Source organism: Dermacentor andersoni, chromosome 11 (genome assembly GCF_023375885.2).
Source record: "Dermacentor andersoni chromosome 11, qqDerAnde1_hic_scaffold, whole genome shotgun sequence".
Lineage (NCBI taxonomy): Eukaryota > Metazoa > Arthropoda > Arachnida > Ixodida > Ixodidae > Dermacentor > Dermacentor andersoni.
In genome coordinates this window covers 90,090,007-90,100,168 of record NC_092824.1, presented here as the reverse complement: position 1 = coordinate 90,100,168, position 10,162 = coordinate 90,090,007, and the positions used below count along the sequence as shown (strand labels likewise).

The following is a 10,162-nucleotide window of genomic DNA, read 5'->3' as shown; positions in this document are numbered from 1 at the left end:
TCGATTGTTCCTTACAGCTTATAAAGCTAGCAATCACCTACATTTACACTAATATAAAACGTGAATGTCTTAACTTCGTAAACTAGGCATTTTTTGTGCAGATACAAGGCATTACACTTTTCGCGTCAGAGAGATTTTTGCTGGGGTACTCGCCAAAAAAAATGCTTTCGCTTTTAAAAAAATTTGAGGACACCTAAGCACATCTTATGAGTGTGAACACGAAAGCATTAATGTGAACTTGAATGCCGCTGAGCGATCCTTAAAGTTATAAACTCCTCGCGGGCAAGCGAGCTTTTTGAGATGACTGCCGCGTTTTGATTTGACCTTACCGAGGCGCAGTTAGAACGCAGGCTAGAGCTTGTGCGCACAAGGAACTTACGGAAAGCACATGCTTCTGAGAGCGAGAGCGAGGATGACGCACTAACCTCTCTTTCACCCGCTCGGCTCCGTCGACGTGCGTTCATGCCGTGGCGTCACAGCTAATGGGAACTCCGTCCAGGCGCGCACGTGACGTGACGTCACAGCCAATGGGAGTTTACCTGCCGTTATGCTGCCACAGAAGAGAGACGCCGGCTTTTTCACTCAATGAGCTATTTCACGCTTTCGCATCAAAACGCATGCTTTCATCAAAACAAATAAAGACTAAATAATGACAAGCCTCATCGTGTAAACTGAAACTGCGGAAGGTGGGCAAATTTTGCAAAAAGATAAAGCACCTAGTTTATGACTGGAAGATCCCAACGAGAACAGTGATTGCTGTGCTATGCTACGTACGCAGAGGACATACGTGACGCGCTGATTAAAAAAAAAATATTCACGAGAAATCATTACGCCCTTCACCTGAGTTTTGCAAACGTCCTCTGCAGAGGTTGATGATGCATTTCAGACAGTGATGTAGATAGTATACCGACTTTGTCTTTTGCTTTAAACGTCGTACTTGATGCATTTGGCGGCATTCATATCTGCCTTTTTTTTTTTTGCCTGTTGGCGAATCTGTAGATTTGATGCTTTATTCTTCTTTAATTTTGTGATGCTCGGTAGAGCTTTCAAAAATAATCTAATTAGTCGAAATAGTCCTCGCTTATATGGGAAACCGTTCCCAAAACGCGTGTCTCGTCATAAGTGGATCTATGAAGAAGAAAAAAAAACTGAGACTTCCGCATACCGCTCTTTTATTGGCTACTCTACCTAGTCGCTATATGCTGCAACGAAAGATTGGCTGGAGGAAACGGCTTCATATGTCCGACGATGCAGGTCACCGGAGGACAAATAACTCCAGAGCCCTCCGTCTGTATATAGAAAAAGCGTTTCTCCTTCTACGCGGCTTACTTTGTTTGTCTCTGCATCTAACTGGTGCTCGCCGTCCGCCTCGTCTCATCTCCGTCGCAACTGTAAACAACGTGGCGGTATGTGCGTTCTCGCACGCCGGAGTATAGACGGGAAGGTTATTAGCAGGAAGTGTTAGGTCTGACTCTCCAGAACATCGGTATTACGATTGCCTAGCCCTAGAAGACCAAGCCGAGACCGATCTACGCCACCACCTCGCGTATTGCGTCGCGAACGCTCTCGATCCTAATAAAAGTGAACGAATGCTTTGTCTTGCTGTTGGCTTCATACTATATTTGAGCGATTTGTCTTTATGTCGGATTGTATGTTTGGTCGCGTAAACTAAAACAAAGACACAATAAATTATGAGATTTCACTTGCAGCATAAGACTCCCGATTATTAACGCGATAGCGTTAAGGGCGCCGTGTCGCATCAAATCCGTTGCCGTCGTCGGACGTCGCATCGCGAAAAGTCATTCCGAACCACAACCACTCAGGCCATCCGCGTGGCGCGGAGGCGTTACTGAACTAATTGAATTCCTTAAAGCAAAATGCGCCAGGAAAAATGGTAAAGTACGACCTGAACGCAAGCTACACACACGATAGCGTCGGACTTTAATTTGAATATATCAGAAAACATAATTCTTCTACGCGGAAACTGAAACACAAACCCCTTTTCCAGCGTTTCCACCATTCATAGAGCGGGGCGCGGACCGCTCGATTCCTCCTTGAAGCTACACCATCGCGCTCGCCTCCGCGCATGCACAAGAATGCTACGGTTTCCGGCAAACGTGACAAGCAGTCAATGATCTTTGAATGCTATCGCGTTCCACCGGGGTTCCTTTAACGTGCCCCTAAATCTAAGTGCTCGAGCGTCTTCGCACTTGGCCCCGATCTTGATGCGGTCGCCGCGGCCGGGATCGAACCCGCGACCTCGAGCGCGGCAGCGCTACGCTGCAGCCTCCAAGCTACCGCGACGGGGTTGCCTCATAAAGTCAACGGAATGTCAAGAGAATAAAAACAAGATCCTTCTTGAGCACGTGCCCTTCCTTCACTCTTGCGAAGCACAGACTTCCAAAAGGCTCGTTTGAAGAAATTCTAGAGACACACCGACAACGAATTACGCGGTGATATTGAGTACGTGCTATGTCCGTACCGCCCCTACACCACTGCGCAATTAGCAGCAAACACTTCACTCGATACGCGAGCACAAATACGGACTAGCAATTTCTCGGGGCCTTGAGACAGGAGTGATAACACAATCCGAGCTACGAATGCCCAACTGTTACACTTACTCCAGTCAGGGCTTATGCAGACTCACTGACCTCTTTCTGGTCCGGGTTACAGTTGTTCGCTTATTCTTTATTTATTTATTTGCTTTTGTCTGATTTTTCGTCTTCGCGTCAGGTCGAATCCAACACTTTATCTGGAGTGGCGAGCCTTGCATATGGTAGGGCTGACATCTAGAGCTTCCATTAAACTTTCTCTGTCTCTCTTCCTGCAGGCATTGTTGCCCCAAAATTGAAGGCCACAAGCGAAGCTGTCTTCACATTAACAATCTGCATGTTGTCGCGAAGTGAAGCAGCCCGATTTTTTTATAGGGAATGTTGTACCGAGGCATGGCGCTCTAGCAGTACTAATAACTGACAGGGAAAGTGCATTTACAGCCGAGCTTTTGGACACAGTATTAAGACTCAGTGGAACAGCTCACCGGCGAACAACGGCGTACCATCCGCGAACGGACGCACTGACAGATCGCCTGAATAAGGCGCTCGCGGATATGCTCTCCATGTACGTGGATGTAGAGCACAAGAACTAGGACGGAATCTTGCCGTATGTCACCTTCGCCTACAACACGGCTTAGCAAGAGACTACACGAATGACACCGTTCCGTTTCGTACGTGGTCGTGAAGTCGCAACTATGCGAGATGCGATGCTGCCACATGAATGCGATGGTGTGATGTGTGGTGCGCGACATAGTGCCGTGATCGGGACAGCCGAGAGCAGACGACGCTGAGTGCACGCGCGCCGAGCTGGAAGGAGCAAAACGACGACGCCGAAGAGCGCCCGGCACGTGAACGCGCGGCGCAGGAAAAACAACAAGAAGAAAAAGCAACCAATTAGAAAAGACCACGGGGCGTCGGGCAGCCAATCAGTAAATGCCAAATCGGCCCTACCACAAGAAAAAGCGTGGTGCGCCGGCAGAACGGGGGCGACACGCAAGAGGACACGCAGGGAGACGCCGGGGAGACGCCAGGAGAGTCCCAGGAAGCAACGGCAGGAGGAGGTCAACCACCGGAGCGGGCGTTGAAGACGGGCCGTCGGGTTCCGGACCCGAGCCCACCAGGACTTCACCCGCCCGGGGCCTCCTGCCAACCTGTTCCTGTGCGTCGCCCGTCTACCTGAGCGTGCCGTCAGCTCCTCAAGGCCGGTGAGCTTTTGCGCCAGTGGGCAGGACGAGAACAGTCGGGCTTCGGGCCCGAGTTCTACGCCAGCTGCCCGGCCAGAACGCCACCCCCGTCTGCCGTGCCGCCTGCTGCCCGAGGCCGGCGTTCGAACTTCAGCGCCGTGGGCGAGAGGGGAGCAGTCGGGCTACGGGCCCGAGCTCTCTGCCCGGCCAGAACGCCGCCGCCGTCCACCCAGCCGCCAGCGTTACCTCGCCTCGCCAGAGCTGGCGCGCTCCCGGCGCCCGGTCGGTCAACCTACGCCACGACCTTTGGTGAGACCGGCGCCTCTCCTTCTGCCAGCTCGTCGCCGCGTTGCCGCGTCGAGACTGCGACGCGTCCCCGCCCTCGGGGCAAGCCCGGACTCGCGCCCTCGCTAAAGCCCTAAGTGTGTTACTTACTGCTATGTTTTCTTGAATGTTTATTTTATGCATGCTTTCTGTTTTGTTCTATTTGCTTTTTGCCTTCTTATTTTTGATTAAAGTCTTTGTGTGTGTGTTCAAACCAACGGCTTTGTCCTCAATTGGGTTCTCGGAGGCTCCGCCTAAGAGAACCATTAAAACATTGAGAACACGAACCTCTCGCCCCCACATTTGGGGTCGTCACAAATTGGCGTCCGCGACAGGACAAAGCCGTTCGTTTGGATCCTTCTTCTAGCGGTTAGGAACTATGGCTAACACAAGAGACTTGTTAGCGCTAGCCGAACGCATGGGCCTAGAAGGTGCGGAGTTGAGGGCATGGTTGAACGAGCAGGAAGCGCGGGCGCGAGAAGAGCGGGCAGCGGAGCGCGAGGCTAAAAGGCAGGAACTTGTATTAGAGGAGAAAAATTTACAGTTACGACTTAAAGTCGCGGAAGCTGAGGGCAATCGTGGCGAGACGAGCCAACGGCAGCTAGAATTGGAGGAGCGAACGCTTCAGTTGCGCCTCCAAATGGCGGCAACGGACGCTGCAAGGACAGCTGACCGAGGGCCAGGAGGGAGTGCCCCATTCAGCGTGAATCCTCACAGTTTGATGCCGGGATTCAACGAAAGCCGGGACGACTTGGATGCCTATTTAAAAAGGTTCGAGAGCGTCGCCACCGGACAAGAATGGCCTAGAGACAAATGGGCCACGGCTCTAAGTTTATGCTTGAGCGGAGAAGCTCTGAAAGTCTTTGGACGTCTGTCTCCGGAAGACTCCCTCGACTACGATAAAGCCAAGTTGGCGTTGCTCCAGCGTTTTCGTTTTACGGCCGAAGGCTACCGGGAGAAGTTCCGACAGAGCAAACCCCAAGATGGCGAAACTGGAAAGCAGTACGCAACTAGGCTACTGAGTTTCTTTGATCGGTGGGTGGAAATGTCCAAAACCGAAAAAGAGTATTTGGCACTTCGCAACCTAGTGGTGACGGAACAGTTTCTGAACAACTGTCATCATCGATTAGGACTCTTCCTGCGCGAGAAGAGCTACCGCCATCTAGATGACATGGCCGAAGCTGCCGATAATTTCCTAGAGGCTCAGAGACAGCCCAATTTGTTAGTATTCCGGCAGAAATCGGAAGGCAGTAACCCTACGGAGAAAACCGGAAGCCCAACTGAGAGAGTTCCAATGCGATGCTTCGTATGTGGAAAACTGGGTCACGGGTCATCAGACTGCCGATCGAAGCAGAGGCAACCGTACTGCGGGTATTGCCGTAAGCCCGGGCATGATGTCAAAGCCTGCACCAAGAAAAATGATCCCCCAAGGACGTCTTGCCTATTGTCGCCAGAAGAGCGTCTGGAAGAGTCAAACGCAGTAGTCGTTGAACAAGACGTAGTCAGCACGGTGAAGACTCCCACGAGGAATGTGGCACGCAAGATGCCAGTGCGAAAGGGCTTCGTCTTCGGACAGACCGCGTCAGTCTTGCGAGATACGGGAAGCAACACGCTGGTTGTGCATCGTTCCCTCGTACCAGACAAGGCTCTGACAGGTACCACCGCTAAGCTGGTCCTGGCGGATGGCAGCAGCATTGAAATTCCCGAGGCCAAGGTTGAAATTAATTCACCTTATTTTTCTGGTACAGCGATTGTAAAGTGTATGACGGCTCCTCTGTACGATGTTATTATCGGAAATGTACCAGGCTCACGAGAACCTCATGATCCAGATAAAACCTGGACAAAAAGACTGAGGAAGCCCATCGAAGATGGTACAGCAAGTCCGAGAAGAACCAAGGGAGAAGACCATCCCCCGGATGCTTTGCGGGTCGGCATCAAGGGCCGAGACCAACAGCCGAAAACATCCACTATCAATATCAGTGCCTTGAAAATAACCAGGCAGGACCTTACCACGGCCCAGAACGAAGATAAGACCTTAAAGTCTTGCAGGAACAAAGTGGGTCAAGTGTTCCAGGGCAAACGATTGGCATCCTACTCATTCGAAGTAGTAAAGGGAGTGCTATATCGTTGTTGCCGGCTGTCCTCAGGCAAAACGATCCAACAAGTGGTAGTGCCCCAAAAATTGCGTGGCCAAGTGCTCACTTGGGCGCACGAAAGCCTGATGGCAGGACACCAAGGAATCAAGAGAACGATCGATCGTGTTCGAGAGTCCTTCTACTGGCCAGGAGTCCAAGAAGCAGTGAGAAGATACGTACGCTCTTGTGACACTTGCCAGCGAACGTATCTTAAGAGCAAGATACGCCAGCTGAAAGTTGGTGACCGTGCCCTTATCCTGCTTCCAACGACGGCCAACAAACGGTCGATGCAATGGAAGGGGCCTTTCTTGGTCACAGGAAAGAAAAGTAACTTTCATTACTGGCTGGACTTGGGACATACCACAAAACTGTTCCATATTAACATGCTGAAGCGCTATGAAGAGCGTGAACCGGGGAGTTCCCCACAGTCAGCATCATGCATCGTGGTGGAGGAGGGCGAGACAGACACCCCTATACCTACCTTCACAACAAATGAGGGCCCAGGTACAGAAGCAATTAAGCTTGGCGATGACCTTCAAGAAGGTCAACGTGCGAAACGTCGTGGGGCGGACTACATGAGTAGGGTACAGGGGAAACTACAACCCTACGCCTCTAGATGTTATTGTTACCCTAGCAAGGTTATGTCATCGTAATGCTACGCTGTTAGGGTTTGATGCTAGTTTCTTTGGTTTTTTTTTCTTCCTTGGTATGCTTTCCTGGAATTGTGTTTTCCTGTAATGTCTTATATCTGTATGCTCAGTGAACTGCGCCACTCTGTGAACTGTGCGTTTAAACCATACAGCGCAATCCCGAGCGCAGATAATGACTATAGTGTTGTGCGCAATATCGTGGACAGACCATGAATGTACTGTTGTGAACTATGTCGCGCACTGAGCGGCAGTTTTTCTTCAGAAAAACTTGTTTAAAAAAGGGGCTTGTGTGATGTGTGGTGCGCGACATAGTGCCGTGATCGGGACAGCCGAGAGCAGACGACGCTGAGTGCACGCGCGCCGAGCTGGAAGGAGCAAAACGACGACGCCGAAGAGCGCCCGGCACGTGAACGCGCGGCGCAGGAAAAACAACAAGAAGAAAAAGCAACCAATTAGAAAAGACCACGGGGCGTCGGGCAGCCAATCAGTAAATGCCAAATCGGCCCTACCACAAGAAAAAGCGTGGTGCGCCGGCAGAACGGGGGCGACACGCAAGAGGACACGCAGGGAGACGCCGGGGAGACGCCAGGAGAGTCCCAGGAAGCAACGGCAGGAGGAGGTCAACCACCGGAGCGGGCGTTGAAGACGGGCCGTCGGGTTCCGGACCCGAGCCCACCAGGACTTCACCCGCCCGGGGCCTCCTGCAAACCTGTTCCTGTGCGTCGCCCGTCTACCTGAGCGTGCCGTCAGCTCCTCAAGGCCGGTGAGCTTTTGCGCCAGTGGGCAGGACGAGAACAGTCGGGCTTCGGGCCCGAGTTCTACGCCAGCTGCCCGGCCAGAACGCCACCCCCGTCTGCCGTGCCGCCTGCTGCCCGAGGCCGGCGTTCGAACTTCAGCGCCGTGGGCGAGAGGGGAGCAGTCGGGCTACGGGCCCGAGCTCTCTGCCCGGCCAGAACGCCGCCGCCGTCCACCCAGCCGCCAGCGTTACCTCGCCTCGCCAGAGCTGGCGCGCTCCCGGCGCCCGGTCGGTCAACCTACGCCACGACCTTTGGTGAGACCGGCGCCTCTCCTTCTGCCAGCTCGTCGCCGCGTTGCCGCGTCGAGACTGCGACGCGTCCCCGCCCTCGGGGCAAGCCCGGACTCGCGCCCTCGCTAAAGCCCTAAGTGTGTTACTTACTGCTATGTTTTCTTGAATGTTTATTTTATGCATGCTTTCTGTTTTGTTCTATTTGCTTTTTGCCTTCTTATTTTTGATTAAAGTCTTTGTGTGTGTGTTCAAACCAACGGCTTTGTCCTCAATTGGGTTCTCGGAGGCTCCGCCTAAGAGAACCATTAAAACATTGAGAACACGAACCTCTCGCCCACGGCGCTGAAGTTCGAACGCCGGCCTCGGGCAGCAGGCGGCACGGCAGACGGGGGTGGCGTTCTGGCCGGGCAGCTGGCGTAGAACTCGGGCCCGAAGCCCGACTGTTCTCGTCCTGCCCACTGGCGCAAAAGCTCACCGGCCTTGAGGAGCTGACGGCACGCTCAGGTAGACGGGCGACGCACAGGAACAGGTTGGCAGGAGGCCCCGGGCGGGTGAAGTCCTGGTGGGCTCGGGTCCGGAACCCGACGGCCCGTCTTCAACGCCCGCTCCGGTGGTTGACCTCCTCCTGCCGTTGCTTCCTGGGACTCTCCTGGCGTCTCCCCGGCGTCTCCCTGCGTGTCCTCTTGCGTGTCGCCCCCGTTCTGCCGGCGCACCACGCTTTTTCTTGTGGTAGGGCCGATTTGGCATGTACTGATTGGCTGCCCGACGCCCCGTGGTCTTTTCTAATTGGTTGCTTTTTCTTCTTGTTGTTTTTCCTGCGCCGCGCGTTCACGTGCCGGGCGCTCTTCGGCGTCGTCGTTTTGCTCCTTCCAGCTCGGCGCGCGTGCACTCAGCGTCGTCTGCTCTCGGCTGTCCCGATCACGGCACTATGTCGCGCACCACACATCACAGATGGCATCGAAACAGATGCTGAAGACTTCGCTCAGCATGCTGAAGAAGCGCGACAACTTGCTTGCATACGTACTCATAGGCAGCAAGATTACGATTCGAGAAGCTATAGTCTTCGTCACTCCTACGAGCCCAGAGCGAGAGTTTGGGTTTGGACTCCCATTCGCCATCGCAGCCTTTCAGAGATACTGTTAAGGCGCTACTTCGGGCCGTATAAAGTTCTTCGGCGGCTCACTGATGCCAACTTTGAGGTTGCTCCCGATAGTCCGCATTGCTCAAGGCGTCGACGGCATCTACCGGAGGTTGTGCACGTGGTCCGAATGAACTCTATTTGCCTGAGTGAATTCACTGCATCGAAAGCGTGTCCCGGTCCTGTTGCCGTAACGATAAAGCATCGGGGCAATGCTTTCTAGGAAGAGAGGCTAATGTCACGACTAAAGCTTAGCAAAAGAACAGAAGAAAACGAATGGAGGGACACGAGCAGCGACCATGCTCCTATTGAAAGAAGACGAAGTTGGCGCGTCAGCTCTTGTGGTCTCTGAATACAGAGCTGGTTTTGTTTCTCACATATTGATCCTGCGTCCTGTTTTTTTTTTTTTTTTTTTTTGACGTCGTGACAATATTTCACCTGAATGCTTCGACGACTTCCAAGAGGTGGTTTAAACAAATTTTTGTGAGAGGTGTCAATGCTCGTGCATTTATCCTCAGTCATTTTCCCTTGCCTTTCTTTGTACGGTTCTTTGGTTTGCTATTCGCCCTTCCAATAGTTAGGGTGGCAAACACGGAACAAATCCGGTTAACGTCTCTGTTCCTCGTTTCCTTCATGCTACCTAAACAAACAAACGCAGAGCGTAGTAAAACAAAATAAAAATTTCAGGAAAAAAAATGAAGGAAGCAAAGACGGTAGCACAGTAAACCGGGTCTGACAAGTGTGTTTTCTCAGTTCGGCGTCGTTGTTGCCTTTGCAGTCGCGACATCGACTCACTCGCCAGACTGTGCGGACTCCCTTGTCTCCGTGTGCTTTTGCGCGCTATTAGTTCCTGGCATTCGCGATTGCCCTGTATGTTTATTTACGTCCAGACCAAGAATCCTTCTTTCAGCGCGCTATTGAATCGGCCTCGCTAGACCGTCTCCTGGTTCAGGTATACTGCGAGATATACTCACTCAATAGACGAGGCAGGCGAGAGTTCATCAACTACAGTAGCGTCACTACGCATGAGCTGATTCAGAAGATGGCCTGTGAAGATCTTATAGACAACTTTGCGTCCGTGCTGGTGTAGGCATACACTTCCCGCGGACTGCTTGTCGACGACTCTGCATCTCCGCTGTTGATAGAGACGGT

General features: G+C 52.6%; 1 protein-coding gene across 1 annotated transcript; it reads left to right on the top strand.

Annotated features, from left to right (window-relative positions):
- The first annotated feature begins 4,700 nt into the window (after positions 1-4,700).
- LOC140214001 (uncharacterized) lies at positions 4,701-10,100 on the top strand. Its single transcript, XM_072285224.1, has 2 exons — positions 4,701-5,802; positions 9,901-10,100. The coding sequence occupies exons 1-2, from the start codon at positions 4,701-4,703 to the stop codon at positions 10,098-10,100; spliced, it is 1,302 nt and encodes a 433-aa protein (XP_072141325.1).
- Positions 10,101-10,162: the final 62 nt, after the last annotated feature.

Bases quoted from the DNA above. Each gene is read 5' to 3' on its own strand.
- LOC140214001 (XM_072285224.1), top strand. From the start codon at position 4,701: ATGGCGGCAACGGACGCTGCAAGGACAGCTGACCGAGGGCCAGGAGGG. The intron at 5,803-9,900 runs GTACAGCGATTG...ATTTACGTCCAG, and splicing joins TAATTCACCTTATTTTTCTG to ACCAAGAATCCTTCTTTCAG.